The sequence below is a fragment of the Aethalodelphis obliquidens genome, unplaced genomic scaffold (genome assembly GCF_003676395.1).
Source record: "Aethalodelphis obliquidens isolate GAN/ISIS:26980383/991018 unplaced genomic scaffold, ASM367639v1 scaffold11, whole genome shotgun sequence".
NCBI lineage: Eukaryota > Metazoa > Chordata > Mammalia > Artiodactyla > Delphinidae > Aethalodelphis > Aethalodelphis obliquidens.
The window spans coordinates 5,795,629-5,816,185 of NW_020837955.1; the positions used below are offsets into that span (position 1 = coordinate 5,795,629).

Below are 20,557 nucleotides of genomic sequence, written 5' to 3' on the forward strand. Positions count from 1 at the left end.
GTTATCTACTCAAAATTATATATGATAGTAGTTTCAGAGAAAGCAGTGACAATTTTACGAGCAGTTTTCTTATCAGTATTTTTATTCTGTACATATGTTTATATTTGCAAGCAAAATTACACACATTAGTGTGTAATGTATAATCCAAATTACATATTAATGTGTAATCCAAAACATAATTGATAAAGTGGAAACTTTGGAGAGAAGGGAATAGGCCTTTATCCAGAGAAGGCCTTCCCTGCTCATTTCCCAGGCTTTTTTTCACATTAGCTGGAGTAAACCAGCAGATGCCCAGATTATGTGTTTGTTTTGACCACTCATGCATGGTTGAGTTCTTAGCCAAATATAGGGTGTTGGGTTTGGCATATTCAATAATCTGAAATAAATCCTCTTTTTTTCTATTCCCCTTTGGTCCCAGCCACCATTCTCTCTCTTATGAATTATTAAAATTTCTTTTTTTTTTTTACTGCCACTCTTGTCCTTATACAGTAGGCAGGGTAATCTTTTAAAAAAGTAAATCAGATTATGTCACTCCTCTATGACCTCTCTGACTGATTTCTTTCCTACTATGCGCCCTCTGACTTTATAACTTTTTTTAAATTACTTAATTCATTTATTTATTTATTTTTGGCTGCGTTGGGTCTTTGTTGCTGCGCGCAGGCTTCCCTCTAGTTGCAGAGAGCGGGGGCTACTCTTTTTTTTTTTTTTTTTAATTTTATTTATTTATTTTTGGCTGTGTCAGGGTCTTCGTTTTTGTGCAAGGGCTTTCTCCAGCTGTGGCAAGCAGGGGCCACTCTTCATCGCGGTGCGTGGGCCTCACTATCGCGGCCTCTTTTTCTGTTGTGGAGCACAAGCTCCAGACACACAGGCTCAGTAGTTGTGGCTCACGGGCCCAGTTGCTCCACGGCATGTGGGATCTTCCCAGACCAGGGCTTGAACCCGCATCCCCTGCCTCGGCAGGCAGATTCTCAACCACTGCGCCACCAGGGAAGCCCCGGGGGCTACTCTTCATTGTGGTACGTGGGCTTCTCATTGTGGTGGCCTCTCGTTGAGGAGCACCGGCTCTAGGCGCACGGGCTTCAGTAGTTGTGGCACGTGGGCTCAGTAGTTGTGGCTCGCGGGCTCTAGAGCACAGGTTCAGTAGTTGTGGCGCACGGGTTTAGTTGCTCCGTGGCATGTGGGATCTTCCCAGACCAGGGCCTGAACCCGTGTCCCCTGCATTGGCAGGCGGATTCTTAACCACTGTGCCACCAGGGAAGTCCCTCCCTCTGACTTAAGAATACATCAAGCTTGCATCTGCCTCAGGGTCTTTGACCTCTGCCTCGAATATTCTTTCTCTAGATCTTTGCATGGCTTTTTCTTAAAGCCATTCATGTCTCAGCTTAAGTGTGTCCTCTTCAGACAGGTCTTCCCTGACTAACCATAGCCAAGTAGCCTTTACCTCAAACCTTAACTGCTGTTACTCTCTGTCACTTTAACCCCTTTTATTTTTATATCAGCGTTTATCATTTGTTAAAAACTACTTTGTTTAAATATCTATTGTCTTTCCCACACTACAACTAGTGTCATGAGATCAGGGACCTAGTCTGCCTTATTTATCAATAACTCTTTAGGAACTAGAATATTGCCTGTTGTATAATAGAAAGTTGAAACGAATTAATGGATAGGTGGGGGGGCTCATTCATTCATTTATTGTGTGACCAGGAGAAGACAAGAAAACACTTAAGTTGTTTTGAAGCAAAGTTTTATATAAAATTCAAGGTTTACGAGTTGAGAGTGTGTACCTCTTTGAGCATTTACCTATATGAATGATGAACTTTTAGGACAAAGTTTTAGTTAAAATGAACTCATCATCTAAATTTTGGGTCCTAATGAAGACATACATTGCTATAAATATGGGTTTGAAACATTTAGCGATTTATCATTGAACTATATATGGGACAGTAACTTAGCATAATTATTTTAGCCTATAATGGAATTTATATCCATGAATCCCAGTTGCAATTAAAGTGAAAGCAAGAATTTTAAAATGTAGCACAACTTTCATTTTCAATTAAAAGCAGAAGAGATTAGAATCAAGTCTCATGTGGTAGTTTAGTCTTCTGAGTTATAGAGAAGAATATGCTTTTAAGTATAGACTGCAGTAGCATGCCAAATTCATAAGTTTCATTTCCTCCAGATTTTCCTATTTTCAAAGCAGAATCTATGGCAACAATGGATACTTTGTCTATTCAATATTTTTTCAAGCATATTTACTTAGAAATAATTTGAAATTTATAAATTTATATATTTTAATCAAAATTGTCTAAAAATAAGTAGGCCATTTTATTAAAAATAAAAATCCATAGATGATATATTTTAGTTTATGTAGATATATCAGTTATATCAGATATCAGTTAAAACAATCTATATTTTTTGTAACTACTTAAAGACTGCCTCTAGAAAACTTTGGCTAAGAAAAGTGGCATGGGAACATAAAATATTATGAAAGTCACTGATTTTTTTTTAAGTAAATTGAAAATGAAATGCTAGGATGGCACAATAAATCTATCTCAGAATATCTTTTTAGTATACTTATTTATGCCTTGAAACTGAAACAAAGCCAACATTAGTCTCTAGCGTAACATTTTTACAAAAATCGGTCTGTCTGGATTTTTATTTCAGATCTATTCTGCTCTTTTTATTTCTTCTAAAAATCATTAGAAGCTAAGAAATAAGTATATCCTTTAATGTCACAAATTAGTGATCAGAAAATCTTGTAATAACAAAAATATCAAGCAAGACATGAAAATGTTAACTAGCATGTGTTAGGAATTATACACACTATTTCATGTGAGTTTATCCTGTTTTATAGATAAAGCAACTGAGGTTAAGATAATTAAGTAATTACCCAAGGTTATATGACTAGTAAGTATCAGAATGAAATTTGAATGGAGGCAGACTGACTCTAATCCCCATAATACCAACTGTTACATCATTTTTATCTCCCACTATGGAAAGCTGAAGCCAGCTTTTGAAGCCAGCTCTCCTATCCCTTAAAGGCTAGAATTTGATATCAAATATCTGCTTTCTCTCACATCCTCCCTTTGTGGTCAATCCAGTTCTTTAAGACAACTAACTTTTATTTTAACAGATCATCTTATGTCTTCTATTGCATTATATCTATAGAAGTTCCACTTAGGAAACATATTAGTCAGCTAGGGATACCCCAGCAAAATACTACAGACTCTGTAAGCTTAACCACAGAAATCTATTTTCTCACAGTTCTGGAGTCTGTGAGTCTAATATCAAGGTGCCAGCAGGGTGGGTTTCTGGTGGAGTCTTTCTTCCAGACTTACAGCCCCTTCTTACTGTGTCCTCACATGGCCTTTCCTCTGTGTGCACACCCTCCTGATGTGTCTTCCTCTAATTATAAAACACCAGTCCTTTCGGATTAGTCCCCCCACTCCCCCACCCCATGGCCTCATTTAACCTTGTTTACCTTGTAAAGGTCCTCTCTCCAAATACAGTCATACTGGGGGGTTAGGGCTTCAATATACGGATTTGGGAAATATTCAGTTCATAATAGAAAGTTTCATGAAGAAATCTTAACAGCAATTTAGAAGATGCATCTTCTTGTGTATCTGGGCTCTTTAAGAACATTTTTATTTGTAATTTTTGAGAAGTGCATAAAACTTAAATTCTTGGTTTCCATTTCTTACCCTGGACCTAAAGTATACTGACACTATCACTGTATTTCTCTCCCAGGGAAAGCAGCACCCCAACTTCTTTCTAAAGCAAATCCCGTCTTCATTACTCCTGATCACAAACCCTATCATTACTCTCCTCTGGACTCTTGCTCCATCAATTACAATGTTCTTATTGTTCCATTGTCTCCCTTTACACTTTTCCATCCTTTCAGTTTAGAATGGTCTCTCCAATCCTAAAACACAAAACTGTCCTTGTGACTCAACAGTCAATTTGAATAAACTTCATTTCCTATCTCTCAACCTCAGTTTTCATTTAATTCTCAACCTACTGCCACCTAGCGTTCTGTTCCCATTTTTCTTTCACTCTTATTACAACTTTTCCCTCAAAGTTATCACTTATCTGCTGTTAATCCCAATGGTCCCTTTCCAGCTCCCATCCTCAGTGACCTACCTGAGAGTCATGGCCCTGCTGGCCTTCTCTGGTGGTAGCCATGAAACAGAAACTTGTGCCCGTGCGCTGAACTACTCTATTCTTTCCCCTGATTCTCCTCCTCTCCCTCTTCTATGCCACTTCTCAGCATGTGTCACACACACACTTCTTCCTCTCCTATCCCTTAAAGGCAAGCAGTTACCCAAATTATGTCCTTTGCCCTCTTTTTCCACTCAATTGATTGACTTATTTTTCTTAAATATTTATTTTTTATGACATGTTCAGTCTTGTTTTTTACCGCCATCATCTCACTGAAATCTCACAACAACTCTATGAGGTAAGTACAATTAACCCTACTGTACAGAAGCTTTACAGCAGGTGTTCTCAAACTCAGCACTACTGATATTTTGGGTCAGATAATTCTTTATTGTAGAGCCTTTCCTGTGCATTGTAGAATATTTGGCAGCTTCCCTCACCTTTACCCACTAGATATCCTTAGAAAACCCAATTGTGACAATTAAAAATGTCTCTAGACATTGTCGGTGTCTCCAGGTGGAGAAAAAGAAACAAGAGATGATGAGGCTTAGGGAGATTATGTAACTTGCCTGAGACCACAGAGCTAGAAAAGGGGGTAAATCTGTGATTTGATCCCAGGTAGACTGATCTTTAATACAAGAGACCCTAGTTCTTATGTAATACACTAATTACACTTTTCTTTAAGCTCTCTCAGAAAAAAAAAATGTATTCTTAAGACTTTAGTTAGGATCCCCAGGTCAAGGAATTTCAAATCTATATCTCTATCCTTGAACTCTCCAGATCCATAGTGCCATCAGGTCACTCAGTGTCATATGCATATTTCACCAGCAACTCAAACTCAGCGGTATCTGCATGAACTACCTTCCATCAAGACTTGCAGCTAAGTTCCCTGTCTCCCTTAATGGCATTATCGTTTAAACAGGGATGCAGGCTAGAAATCTTGGTGTTATGTAATACTCTTCACTTTTACCGAAGTTCATCAGGTCTATCTCTGTAAATCTCTCCTGAACTGGTTCCTCCCTGTCAATGCTACTTCCATTGCCTTATTCAGGCTGTTGACACACTTCCTTACCTCAAAAGCATCATACTTGGTTTCTCTGCCTCAGTCTTTCCCACTCTACTCTTTTAAAAAGATTCTTCCAACAGAATCTAGCTTGCCACTTAACACTTAATTTGTTGGTATAAAAGCAATTGCTTAAACAGGGTATAAGAGACATCATAGTCTTGGAGTCAGACATTCTTGGATTTCTAATCCCACTATGTGGTTCTGAAAAAGTCATTGAGTCTGTCTGATTCTCTATTTCCTTTTCTGGATTTTTTATGTCATCTTTTCCCACAGGACTATTGTGAGGATTAACTGAGATGAAAGAGTATTAAAACAAAGAGTGGATAAGGGATAAATTAGGAGTTTGGGATTAACATATATACACTGCTATACATAAAATAGATAACCAACAAGGACCTACTGTATAGCATAGGGAGCTATACTCAATAACCTGTAATAACCTATAAGGGAAAGGATCTGAAAAAGAATATCTATCTATCTATAAATATATATACATATATAACTGAATCACTTTGCTGTATACCTGAAACTAACAACACTGTAAATCAACTATCCTTCAATTAAAAAAAAGAGTATGTTTATAAATATAGAATTAGAGGGGAAAAGGTAATTAATCTATGCTTTCCATTTTAACAAATGACGTAGGCACAAATGATTTTGAATATATGTATTTCTTAAAGTTCTATCAAATTATTTGCTTTATCATTAACCTTGTATAGAAAGTATGATAGCTCAGTTGTGTGAGTATTGGTTTCTTCTGTATCAATAGAATAAAACTGTCCTATTGGCAATTACTTTGTGTAAATAAAGGAAATAAAATTCTTGAAAAATTATACAAAACAATAAGTAAATAAAACAAAGGCATCATATTGAGAGAATTCATACATTAACTTCCCTGAACTCTTCCCTTCTTCTCCACCACTGAGCACACTCTGTATAATCTATGAATTGGGACCTTCTCACATCATAACTTGTGGTCCATATTTTAATTAGTCATGGAGATAATTTCTACTTTTCCCTGTCTATTTGTCCTTTTCAGGTACTTTGTTAGCCTTTAGTATTTACTTCTGACATTTCAGAAAATGGCTATTTGAACTTTTATATACTCTCACCATTTTCTGAAGCCTTGCATTTTAAATGTGTTTATAATGTCCTCCAGCACAAAGAAACAATTGCAAAAGAATGAACTACCTTCTAAGTTTTGTCAGTAACTAAGCTTCATGTATCAATTACAAGAGAAGAATAAATGTTAAACTAACTCTTCAAGGATGATGACATATTTCATGCCCTGGGCTGAATTGCCCCATCATGTCTTTTAAGATGATTTCAACCAAAAAAATCAAGCTGGTCAGGTTTCAGTGCAACAAATGTTCTCATACATTGTCACATTATACAGTAAACTGTATAATGGTTCTAGATAACAATGAAAAAATACGTATATTATTTGAAGGCAAAAATATATGATGCAGAAAAGACAGTCTCTTCAATAAGTGGTGCTGGGAAAACTGGTCAGTCACACGTAAAAAGTGAAATTAGAACATTTTCTCACACCATATACAAAAATAAACTCAAATGGATTAAAAAAATCTAAATGTAAGACTGAAAACCGTAAAACTCCTAAAATAAAACATAGGTAGTATACTCTTGATATAAGTCTTAGCAATATTTTTTTGGATCTGTTTACTCAGGCAAGGGAAACAGAAGCAAAATAAACAAGAGGGACCTAATTAAGCTTAAAAACTTTTTCACATTGAAAAAATTAAAAGACAATGCACTGAATGGGAGATAATATTTGCAAATGATATATCTGATAAGCAATTAATATCCAAAATATATAAAGAGCTTATACGACTCAATATCAAAAAAAACAACCTGATTAAAAATAGGCAGAAGACCTGAGTAAACATTTTTCCAAAGACATACAGATGGCCATCAGACACATGAAAAGATGCTCAACATCACTAATCATCAGGGAAACGCAAATCAAAACCACAATGAGACATCACCTCACACCTGTCAGAATGGCTATTATCAAAAAGACGACAAATAACAGATGTTGGAGGATGTGGAGAAAAGGGAGCCCTTGTGCACTACTGATGGGATTGTAAACTGGTGTAGCCACTGTGGAAAACAGTATGGCAGTTCCCCACCTGCCCCCCCCCCCACAAAAAAGATAGAACTGCCATATGATCCTATAATTTCACTTTTGGGTATTTACCCAAGTAAAACAAAACCACTAACTGGGAAAGATATATGCACCCTAATGTTCATAGCAGCATTATTTCCATCAACAGATGAATGGATAAAGATGTAGTATATACACAATAAAATATTACTCAGCCATAAAAAAGAATGAAATTTTGCCATTTGCAACAACATGGGTGGACCTGGAGGGTATTTTTTCCCCTCATACATCATGATTGTCATACATCTCACCTGAACCCCCCTCATATGGATGCATTTAATGTGTTTATATCTTTCTAAACTCTGACACTAAGCACTGAGCTCAGTATTACAAATACAGTCTGGTCAGTATTGACTACAGGAGGATTATAACTACCTATTGTCTCAACACTATATTGTAGCCTAAACTTCAATTTTTTGTAGTTGCAACCAACTCAGGGCCACTGTACTACCCAAGCCGAGGGGATCAAAATATAATCTATAGTTATATAAGCCTCAACTCCAACCTGGCCTCTGGGTCTTGATCAAGAAACATCTCCAAAAAACATGTTTGCTCCTCTCTGAATCAGATGATCAGAGGTATTCTTGAAGACCTGGAGGGCATTATGCTTAGTGAAGTAAGTCAGACAGAGGACAAACACTGTATGATTTCACTTATATGTAGAATCTAAAATATAAAGCAAACAAATTAATATAGCAAAACAGAAACAGACTCACTGATACAGACAACAAACCAGTGGTTAACCAATGGGAAGAGGGGTAGGACGATTAAGGGGAAGAGGATTAAGAGGTATAAACTACTGGCTATAAAATAAGTATGATACAGAGATGTAATGTACTGAAAAGGAAATACAGCCAATATTTAATGATAACTTTAAATGGAGTATAATCTTTAAAATTAATGAATCACTATGTTGTACACCTGGAACTAATATAATATTGTAACTCAACTATACTTCAATAAAACACTTTAAAATAAATAAATAAAACTTCATATATATTTTGAATCAGTAATTCCACGACTGACTAGCTCCTCAAGGAAATTCTTCTAAACAGGGACAAAGACATATGCAAAGAATTCTTTTTCTTTTTTTGCAAAGAATTCTTTACAAAATCAAAAATTAAAATGAGCTTACATGTCCGAACACTTTTAAGAAACTGAGACAAAGAGACTCAACTTCTGCTCATAAGATATTTTAATTTACATGGTAAATAACTAAAGCAATGTGGTAAGGCAGTGTGATGTAATAGGCCTTGAAAACAGAGAGAATTAGGTTCAAACACTACTTCGCTACTTATAAGCCATATTGTTTTGTGACATGATACTTCAGCTCTCTAGAGCCAACTTTACCTTTAAAAGAGGATAAAAATATTCTTTTCATGTTTGTGAGAGTAACTATATATGTATGTATGTGTATACCTATTATCAGGCTATCTATCTATCTCAACTAGCTTTGTGATTGGCACATGTGTTCAGTAAATGACAGGGCAAATTTCTCTCTCTGTATATCTATCTGTCTATACCTATCCATCTGTATGTGTGTATATATGTATTATTTATGCTACCCCTGTATGTGGACAAAGTAGGAAAGAAAATTAGGCAGTGGGATGTCACTATTCAAGGTAATATACTGAAATCTTAACAGTAGTTAACTTTGAGTTTTTTGTTTTTGTTTTTATTGTTTTGCGGTACGCGGGCCTCTCACTGTTGTAGCCTCTCCCGTTGCGGAGCACAGGTTCCGGATGCGCAGGCTCAGCGGCCATGGCTCACACGGGCCCAGCCGCTCCACGGCATGTGGGATCTTCCCGGACCGGGGCATGAACCCGTGTCCCCTGCATCGGCAGGCGGACTCAGAAAACTTTTAAAGAGAATTTCAAATATGAAATTTCAACTATTACCTTTTTAACTGAAAAAATTAAGACTGATTTTTCAGATTTGAAAATTAAAATTTTTTCAGTTTTCTTATTCATTCACACAACTGGCTTATAGTTCCAAAGGCATTGCTGAGTCTCTAAACAACAGTTTTTAAAACATCTGATGGAAAAAAAAAAAAGCAAGCCTCGGAAATATAGAAAGGTTTTAAGAATTAATGGGGAAAATGAATTATTTATTCTTGGTGTAAAACAAAACAATCGTAATTAACAAAACCAAAGCTGTGATTGCAATATTTTTAAAGTGCTGAACTGTGAAATCATCGTCAATTTCTATTTATCATCTGATTGTCAGGAAAAAATAAAACAACTCATTTCTAACTGTCAGTGGACTTCTCCATCTGAATATCTCAACACCACTTAGACAGTCTGAACTTAACATATCCTTAACTGATCGACCAATTACTTTCACCTCAACCTGCTCTATCTCTCATACTTTTGATCTATTATAGACATCCACCAAATCTCCCAAGACAGAAGCACTTCTTTCTTAACCTCTCACATCTAATTATTCCCCCAAATCTGCTTTGAAGTTTAGACTCTTAAACTCTAGTGAGCAACCGCTAGGGCTGTCGCTGTAGTCTCCCAGTAGTTTGTTTCCCTGCTTGAGTTCATCCCATTGGAATCGATCTTCCACTCCCTTCCTTCAAGAGCAAATACAAACTGCAGTAGTCACTGTCTTCTGATGGTTCCTCATTGCCCAGAGGATAAAATCATATTCTTTTAGTTTGAGATATTAGGAGATTTCTTTATAATGTGTCCCCATCTCTTCTTTCCAACTGTATCTCCCAGTACACCACCTGTCTAGTTTACTGTCCAGTTCCTTGACCCATAAATCCTCTTTTCTTGCCATATTCCACTTTTTACTGTACAATGACATTTCCAAATTCCTCATCTTAGTGTACGTCCTTCCTTCAGCAGGAGCTGTATTTATCCTCCCTTCTTCACTTGTAAAATTCCTACTCAAACTTAAAGACTTGACTCACATATCACTTTGTCCAGCAAGTCCTCTGGGATGCTACAGGCAAAACACATTTCTCCCTCTTCAGTTCTCCCCAAGTTTACTTTTCACACTGAAATGGCAGTATCTCATGATTTTTAATGCATCTGTATCGATCAGGAGTTACTCCAAGGCAAGCAAAGACTTTGCTATTTATCTTTATAGCTCTGGACCTTGGAATAGGATTTGGTTTGGAATCTATACTGGTTATTGACTTATTTATTGCTTGTCAGCTCTAAATTCACCCTTTTGACTGCTCTATAAAAATGGATCTGGGCTATTAAATTTCTTTCTTTGCCAACTGGCACTGAAACTTTGCCAGGAGAGGGCACTGGGGAGATATTGCAAGAATAAGGTATTTTGCTTCCTGGCTCCAGTCAGCTTGGTAGGTTCTTGTGGCTTCTCCAGTGTATGGCTACTACAGTACTTGGAGGCCAGCAATACTAAGCAGCCAGCAGCTTTCCCAGCACACTTCCCCTTAGGTGGTTTCCTTGTTATGAACAGCTTTCCCTGGAACCCTTGTGGCACAAGTTCTACTCCCATGGCATCAGAGCACTTTACTGCCATCTAGCAAGCCATGGCTGTGTCCTTCCCAACAAGGGTGATTTTCCCCCAGGGGACACTTGGCCGTATCTGGAGACACTTTTTATTGTCACATTGGGGTTGTCGGGGAGTGCTACTTCTATCTAGTGGGTAGAGGTCAGGATGCTACCAAGCATTCTACAATGCACAGGACAGCCCTCCACAAAAACCAACTAGCTGACCCAAAATGTCAATAATATCCAGTTTCAGAAACCTTTCCCCATAACAAGGTCTAGTCCTTAGTCTCAGCAGGGCAGGGTGGAGGGTGGAGAGAGGGATGGGAGAAGAGGAGTGTTTTCCTTGCGTGCTCTCTTACAGGCCTGGGGTTTGTGACTACCCCTTGTCTCCACAGTTCCTAAGTTTCTGCTATGGCTTTTTGACTAATCTGGTCATCATCTGAAAAAAGTTTAACAATGTTTTTTAAACAAAAGAATGTGCTAAATTTGATTAATGCTCTACCAACATATTAATGACATCGGACTTCTTTTAGTTTGAATAGAGTCCAGGTTACCAAAGGATACTGTCAGAACCTCAGTGAGTTTGGGACACAACAAATGAGAGCTGGAAATTATCCATACAACAGGGATAGAAATAGGTAGTGCAATATTTACACATTTGCCTCTAAACTCCCCAAATATTAGATGTCTGAGTGGCTGACATAAGGCCAGTAACCAGTAAGTTTTATTTGGGTAGATGAAGCAAGGGACCAGACCTTCTCAATGAGCTCCCTAGTCAGTAATGCTATATACAATTTCTCTAATGACTTGCAGCAGGAGGAGGGTCTATGATTTTAAAGCATTAGAAAAGGCACACGTGATGAAGTGCAGTCCCATTCCTCCCTTTCTATGAGTTTAAACCATGAATACTATCTCTGGATTATAACCCTTTTCCAGTGGCTATGTGCTTATTCTGTAGTTAGATCATGCTTGCTCAGGGCACGCTATAATTCAACTCCCATTATTAAACTGAACCAATATTAACGACTCTCTTTAAACTTCTGCATTTTATCTCTCTTAATTAGTAAATATTTTTTTGTAAAGCACACCAATCGATAACAGCTCCATAAAAAAGACAAGCCCAAATGATCGCAACTGACACCAGTCACACCTGTTTTCTCATGCTCATCCTGCAAATATCCTCACATCGCCTCAGATTTCTTTCTGGAAAATGAACCAAAATAAAATATACTTAGACCGTGGGAAAGGCTGAGGCTGTGAAATATTTTAAATTTGTCACCCTATCAGTTAAGTAATGTGACTACAGGCAATGTGGCATGTGGAGTCCCTATAGTCCTGTCATGTGGACCCAGAATGGCAGCTATAAAAAGACAAGGACACGGGTGACCTAGGTGGGGCACACACCACTGGGTGCATGGGCCTTCATGAGACTGACCTGGTTAGAACTGTGGGGTGAGAGCGGTGCTGGAAAGATTCTGCTGTCACCAAATTCTTCCCGTACGGTCCCTCCCCTCTCCTTCCATGACACCTGAAGTTCTAAAATCTTCTGGATTTTCATGATTTTTCAGTGTTCAGGGGTATGTCATCAAAATGCAAATAACTCACAGAGAATCATCTTAATCTCTAATTGGCTACTACCTAAATTAATGAAAAGCCTGAAGCGAAGTCCTTGAGAATGCAGGAGTGCAATTAAGAAGTACAGGGATCAGGGAATTCCCTGGCAGTCAGGGGGCATGGGTTCAATCCCTGACTGGGGAACTTAGATCCTGCATGCCACGGAGCACGACCAAAAAAAAAAAAAAAAAAAAGACGAAGAAGAAAGCGTGTATGTGTGTGTGGGGTGTGTAAAAGAGTAAAGCGAAGAGGATGAGGGAACTGGAGGGTGAATGGTGTCAGTGAGGGGAAAGCAAGTTGACAGGTGGCGTTGGGAGGACCAACACCAGAAGGCACGTCAAACCAGCGTTCTGCGTGTATTTGTTATGTTTAAAAGGTAGGCTCAGCACAACCTGGAGGAAGATCAGAATAGGACCACTGGGGGCAGCACTCAATTCTTGAATATTGGTTAAGTCAGGGGTCAGAAAGCTATGGCTCACAGGCCAAATTCAGCCTGCTGTTTCTTGTATGGCCATTAGCTGAGAATAATTTGTACATTAAAAAAAATTATTTATCTATTTTTATTTATTTATTTTTGCAGTACGCGGGCCTCTCACTGTTGTGGCCTCTCCCGTTGCGGAGCACAGGCTCCGGATGCGCAGGCTCAGCGGCCATGGCTCACGGGCCCAGCCACTCCGTGGCATGTGGGATCTTCCCGGACCGGGGCACGAACCCGTGTCCCCTGCATCGGCAGGCGGACTCTCAACCACTGCGTCACCAGGGAAGCCCAGAATAATTTGTACATTTTTAAGTGGCAGGAACAAAAAAGTTTCAAAAGAAGAATAATACTTCTTGACCTCTAAAAATAATATGAAATTCAAATATCATTGTCTATAAACAGATTTATTGGAACAAAGACATTTCATTTATTTACTATTGTCTTCGGTTGCTTTTACATTACAACGGTTGAATCGTGTAGGTGCAACAAAGATCATTCGGCCCACAAAGCATACAATATTGATTTTCTGGCCTTTTACAGAAAAAGTTTTCCTATCCCTGGTTTACGTCATGCAGCTATGGCTTCATACTTACATACCTCACTCAGAAAATAAACCTCCTGCACTTAATACAACCCACCATTTTTGTGGGGAAGTTTAGTGATCATCTGTTCCTTCTTGAGCAGAAGCCTTAGCCAGGAAACATCTATAGCACCCTCCCTGAGAGAGGTTGGATAAATACTATTTTTCCATATGTTTCCATCTCCTCTGACATCCTAAGTCCTGATATAGATGACTTCCCTGGCTCCTGCCTGGCTGGTCTGTTGCTTGTTCTACGGAGCCCAGAGCATGGCTTCAGTATTTTTGTTTATTTTACTTTCAACTTGGAGTTGAACACCTAAATAAGCCACAGCAAAGGGGAATGGAGGAAGGCACCAACCTACCATAAGCAAGAAGGCGGGGAGGAGATCTGGGTAGAGGCCAGGATCAGAAGCACTATCCTTGGAGACTGATGGCAGATGTGGCTAAAGAACCGGAAACTAGTACTAGAAACAGGCTACATGTGGAGGATAGGGTGAATAGACAGACGGAGGATTTGCTACCATTACTGGTAAAGAAACAACAACAGCAACATAAATGTAATATAATTGAGCTGGTCCTATACACTCAGTTTTCAAACCTGTATTGAATTCGTGTCTTGTTCATCTCAGTAGCCCAAGTAACTGACACAGGAAGCAGGCATTCATTTTTTATTCTGAATAAGTGTTAAAATTTCCTAGTCTGGCTCTAGGCTCCAGTTTGGGTGTTGAGAAGTAGTCTTCAGTTTACCAATTCCAGTGATTTTTTCTCTATGTCCAATCTTTCTTGGTAACCTATTTGCTCCTCTATTTTGTACAGGTTTTGGGACCAGCCTTAGACCTATGAGTTGCTTCCTAATCATTAGCCTAGTGGCTATGCTACAGTCTTGCTACTCTTTTAAATAGATGGTATGAATATGTCTTTTACACACAAGTCAACTTAGCTCTAGGAGGTAAAAACTTGACCCAGAGTCACCTAGGCTTTTCTGATCTACAGAGATACCTTAATTTCTAAGACTGCATTTCCAATGCCCAATAATCTGATATTTGACACTCCCTCCTAATCTCATCATTTTTATGCCCCAGTACACTGCACTTCCTCTAGGCTAGTTCTTGGTTTCTATCCCCCAGACTTCGTCTCAATAACATAACTGGCTCCAAAGTATGATTAAATATCACAGAGTGTCACAAAAAGGTAAGGGTTAGTCATACATGGTTTGTAAATCATTTTAATGACTCATGGGGTCTCATGAAGGGCCTTAAGAATCATGTGGAGTGAGTGATTTGGAGGGAGAGAGGGAAGACTCCTGGGTAGACTAAGAGGTCTTACTCTCTTGACAGCCAAAAAAGGTTCCTGTTTTCTTTCTAATTTATTTTATTTAAACAATGGGTTTAGTAAAACAAAAGCTTGAAAACTCCTGGTGATAAACTGTCCTTTTAGCTTGACATTACTAGTCAAAATAATTAGTTGCCAGTATGACACAGGAATTGACCAATCAGAATGGACACTGGTCCTGATGTATGCCAGACGCTCCCTTTTAGTTGCTGGATCAAGGAGAGATCTGGAGATTCCTGGCCAGAGGAATCAGATCACCAGGCAGCAGAGGGGTGGGAAAAACACACAGGGAGCTCAGACTACTGCTATTTACCAACCAGTATGGAAGTGTTTCAATTTTTATAACCAATATGGCTATATCTTGGAGGTTACACAATAAATCAGGGATAGAGTTGAGACTCTAACTTAGATCTTAATTTCCTGGGGGAACATATGTAACTCTTTGAATATTTACTAGTAGTTATATTACTGTCTTTAAAAATGATCTCAACATGTCAACAAATAAGTTATCCTACGTGAACTCCTAGCTTCCTTAACAACTTACCATGCCAATGAAGAAGTAAACATTGCATAACTGATGAAGGAACACAATGATATAGTTACTTTTATATTTATTTCTTTTCATGGATTCCAAAACAAGAGATGCTAAATATTCTTAGTTGTGTTTTATATATTCAAGAACTTTATTAATGGAGATAGGTTGTTCTGTTAGATTAATATTCTTTTATGTCAATTTTCATGAATTTTAGAAAGACTGCAGATAGACTGGGTAATTATTAAAATAATGGCTAGGCTGCAAGAAACCCATCCTCAGAGAACGCTTCCTGAGAAACCATGTATCTGTTTATCATTTTCTAGTTTGTCAATGAGCAATTTTTAAAAAAATTCTGACATGCATGATTAGTTACCATAATGTTCTTTTGCTGTCCCTCTGGAATGATAAAGCATAATCACTGGCTTATGTAACATGGTACCTCAGTTGTAAATTTTTGAAAGAAGCTCCTTTTGTTGACAGTTCTAACATCTGCCATCTGTTTGCATGGGATGAAGCCCTGGTGCTCTCCTAATTGGCCATAAATTTGGTACCAGCAGCAGGCTTACGAAGATCCTTCAGTTACAGTTTGATTTTTTAAGCTGTGAATTCATCATTTGGTGAGAAGCCCAACTCCTCTCGTGAGCACAGAAATGCACCTCTTGAGCCCTAGACTCAAGCTGTCTTCTCTATATTTATGTGTTTTTTTTTTTAACATCTTTATTGGGGTATAATTGCTTTACAATGGTGTGTTAGTTTCTGCTTTATAACAAAGTGAATCAGTTATACATATACATATGTTCCCATATCTCTTCCGTCTTGCGTCTCCCTCCCTCCCACCCTCCCTATCCCACCCCTCCAGGCAGTCACAAAGCACCAAGCCAATATCCCTGGGCCATGCGGCTGCTTCCCACTAGCTATCTACCTTACGTTTGTTAGTGTATATATGTCCATGCCTCTCTCTCGCCCTGTCACAGCTCACCCTTCCCCCTCCCCATATCCTCAAGTCTATATTTATGTTTAAAGCCAGACCTCCCTCAAGGTATCCTTTCTGTGTATACCCCTAAAGATAAACTTATGCTGATTAGAGAGAAAAACTGCTACATCCAAGGGATTCCAATACTTTCTCTAAGAAAAGGAAGGGCACATTTATTGAGTGCTTATTACACATCTTGTGCTGTGCATGGACCTTGATACGAATTAAATTGTTTGATCTTCAAACCAGTTTTATAATTTAGGTGACAATATCCCATTTTGCAGATAGGGAAACTGAGACTTAGAATTTAAATAACTTGCCCGTATTCTCATAACATGGTGCAGTAAATATTCAGTATTGAGCTTTATTTGACAGAGTCCATACACTCCCCACAGCACAATATATATGACTAGGTTTGAGAAAAGAGAATGGATGAGATCAAATGTATGTATGTGATGCTACTTGATGCTCCTTCATCTCTCGGGATCTCAGTTAACCAAAGTGAAGAACCTGCACTAGATGACTCACAATGTCCCATCAGTTTGTTCCTCTGACTTGATTAATCTGGGCCTTGCTATTTACCACGAAACCTTATCACGTTATTAAACTTTTATGGGTTTCAGTTTCTTTTTTTGTTAAACATCCTATCTTTTTTCCAGGTGGGATCTCATACGTGTGGAAATTCATAAATTACAAAGGACTGTAGAGATATAAACTGATACGGTTACCCATCCATCCCCAATCAGCTGGCAAACCCTCAGCCCCAGTGTCACTTCTTCCCTCACCAGATTTCCCTGCTTTATGCTATAGAGGCAAGATTAAGGCCATCCAAGTTCCCATAACTTTCCTTATTTACACCTCTACAAATTTTCTTTCTTTCCTCTTTTTCACTATTTCCAGAAATTTTCGGGCCTCTTACTGTTATGGCCTCTCCCGCTGCGGAGCACAGGCTCCGGACGCACAGGCTCAGCGGGCATGGCTCACGGGCCCAGCCGCTCCGCGGCACGTGGGATCTTCCGGGACCGGGGCATGAACCCGTGTCCCCTGCATCGGCAGGCGGACTCTCAACCACTGCGCCACCAGGGAAGCCCGATGTCAGCAATTTTTAAGTTAATTTTAAGTTAACTCTAATGAGTTATTGTCCCATATTCTCTACCTCCTGCAGGGCATCCGTTCCTGAGTGCCCAACTTGTATGTCAAATTCATTATATTTTTAGTGAAAACTCATTATGCCTCCCAAACTAATTTTTTTTTCAACATTCCTTCTAGATCTTCTTAATCCTGACTACACCCCTAATTTCTCCCTTAGCCTTCACATTCAGTCAAGTGTTAAGCCCTCTGGGTTTACCTCTTCATTCTAATGTACTTCTCCCATTAATGTTCTCATGATCACCACTTGGATTTACAGACTGCCAATCAGATATTCTGTCTCTACCCTCTCCCTCTAATTCATCTTACACAGCCTTCTCAGTGTTCTAGTGACACTATCTGGCTGCAGAGAACTGTCAAAGTCACCCTTCTCCCACCACTTGGTAATCTTGGTGAACCAGCCCCTACATGTTTGTGAACGTTTCTGTCACAGCTCCTCCAACTACCTTTACACAGCCTCCCTGGAGCCAGTAGAAATGGCTCATAGTCCTATTCTGAGTACTGCTTATGCTGTTCACTCTATTTATCTTGCTTCTCCTATACTTACAGATTTATCTAATAAAACCATTTATTCCATGAAGACTTCCCTGATTCTCCCCAGAAGCAGTCAATTCCCTTCTCTGGACTCCCACAGTACACTGTGGACCATTCTTGCCTTCTGCTTTGCATGACGGTTATTTGTATAAATGCCACAATTCCTCCATTAGAAGCTAACCCCCCAAACCAGGATCTGTGCTGCTCCTTTGATTCTTCTCACAGCCCTTAACAATGCCTCGTATGTGCTACAGCCTCAGAAAAACGTTAGTCAAATGAAAAAAAGACTGAACAGGTAATTGTTGTTTCTGGGAACCAGATGAAGAATATCTGTTTCAGAAATATTCATGGATATAGCTATCATTCTGCAATGATGCCACTGCTCTGGTTCTAGAGATCCAGCACAGAGGGGCATGCAAAAGTGAGATCTGTGAATCAAGTGGGATTCCTCTACGTCCAGAGGCCCCTGAGCTCAACATTCAACTCCTTCATTCTGAACTGATCATATCTGCCCCTCAGTTTCATTCCACACTGACATTCACAGCCTATTCTAGCTCTAATGGCTCCACTAAAATGGATGCTTTACGGTTCTTCTCCTGGGTCAGGCACTTGGCTTTTGTGATAAATGTATCCACATACACAGCAAAGAGAAAACATCTGGAGGACTGCTTCCAGACAGTAGACATGCATTTTACTCAGGCTATTGGAGAGTCAATAATCTGATATTTGTAGTTTAACCTGTAAAGCATTCAGGTAATGGGGCTAGCAAGGCAGAATAAACAAAAGGAATAGGGAACAGCATCACTGAACAAACTTTGAATGGCCCTAAATATGTCTATGTGTAGAACTGATGCTTTCTCCAAAAGTGTCTTCCTAAATGCTTCTATTTTAGAAATTTGGGGATGGAAGAATAGAGGAGAAAACTAAAACATGCTCAAGGAATAGTCCATTTCCTAGTAACAATAATAAATTTATATTGTATAAACATAAAATAATTTATAATTATTATAAAATATACTATAAATATTTTATAAATTATAAAATATAATTGAAAATACTACTAATTATTATTTTTAAAAATTTACACAAATAGCATTGGTCAAGTGTCTCCTGGGTAAAGACCACTTGGACACATGCTTTTCTTTTTTTTTTTTTAACATCTTTATTGGAGTATAATTGCTTTACAATGGCGTGTTAGTTCCTGCTTTATAACAAAGTGAATCAGCTATACATATACATATATCTCCATATCTCCTCCCTCTGCGTCTCCGTCCCACCCTCCCTATCCCACCCCTGTAGGTGGTCAAAAACACTGAGCTGATCTCCCTGTGCTATGAGGCTGCTTCCCACTAGCTATCTATTTTACATTTTACATTTGGTAGTGTATATATGTCCATGCCACTCTCTCGCTTTGTCCCAGCTTAACCTTTCCCTGTGTCCTCAAGTCCATTCTCTACATCTGCATATTTATTCCTGTCCTGCCCCTAGGTCCTTCATAACCATTTTTTTTTAGATTCCATATATATATGTGTTAGCATATGGTATTTGTTTTTCTCTTTCTGACTTACTTCACTCTGTATGACAGACTCTAGGTCCATCCACCTCACTACAAATAACTCAACTGCATTTCTTTTCATGGCCGAGTAATATTCCATTGTATATATGTGCCACATCTTCTTTATCCATTCATCTGTCAATGGACACTTAGGTTGCTTCCATGTCCTGGTTATTGTAAATAGAGCTGCAATGAACACGCTTTTCTCATGTGTTCTCATCAATCCTCATGATATCTCTATGATGTTGCATTATCCCCAGTTCCCAAATGAGCTGAGGTGAAGTTCACAGTGGTTAAATACCTTGTTAAAGATCACAAAGTTGGAATGGCAGAGTGAGCCGCTTCCAAGAATAACAGGGAATACGAATCAAATATAGAACTCATTTTAAATAAAAAGATATAAAACAGGTATTAATAGCTCCATGAAGCGATGTCTAATTCCAGGAACTCATGTGTGTCACTGATATGAGTGTGCAATATGCATAAGAAAGCAAGGCACTTACTCTCTGTCGATCACAAGGCAGGTTACAGCTTCTGCAGCAATTACGTTTGCTGTTCTGACATCTTCCCTATACAAAAAATAGAGAGAGATTGAAGTAAAACACCCTTTAATATCAAAGAAAAGTGTTCATTATGATTAATTCAAGACACATATTAAATTATGTATACTCTTCTGAGTTTTGCACTTCCAGGTTTAAGCTTTGTTCATGTTTCAAATTTCTTTGTCCTGAGGAACCATATTACTCTTGTCATTTATCACACAAATCTTACAATTATAATCTAGTAGTTATAATTTTCAAACTTAATTTTCACTTACACAAATGAAACAAAATTTTGTATCACCATTCCCTATGCTAGTTGGGGAATTAATGAATTAATTGGATGATGATAAAGACAGTAATGAACATGAATAGGTAAACTTAAAAGACCT

At 38.5% G+C, this 20,557-nt stretch overlaps 1 protein-coding gene across 2 annotated transcripts in view; it reads right to left on the reverse strand.

Annotated features, from left to right (window-relative positions):
• The window catches only part of PRKG1 (protein kinase cGMP-dependent 1), a 1,182,918-nt gene that overhangs the window by 110,772 nt on the left and 1,051,589 nt on the right, over window positions 1-20,557 (reverse strand). For both annotated transcript variants that reach the window (XM_027111907.1, XM_027111906.1), the window contains exon 8: window positions 20,130-20,195. In XM_027111907.1, the coding sequence (XP_026967708.1) occupies window positions 20,130-20,195 (66 nt within the window). The remainder of the gene's footprint in view (window positions 1-20,129; window positions 20,196-20,557) is intronic.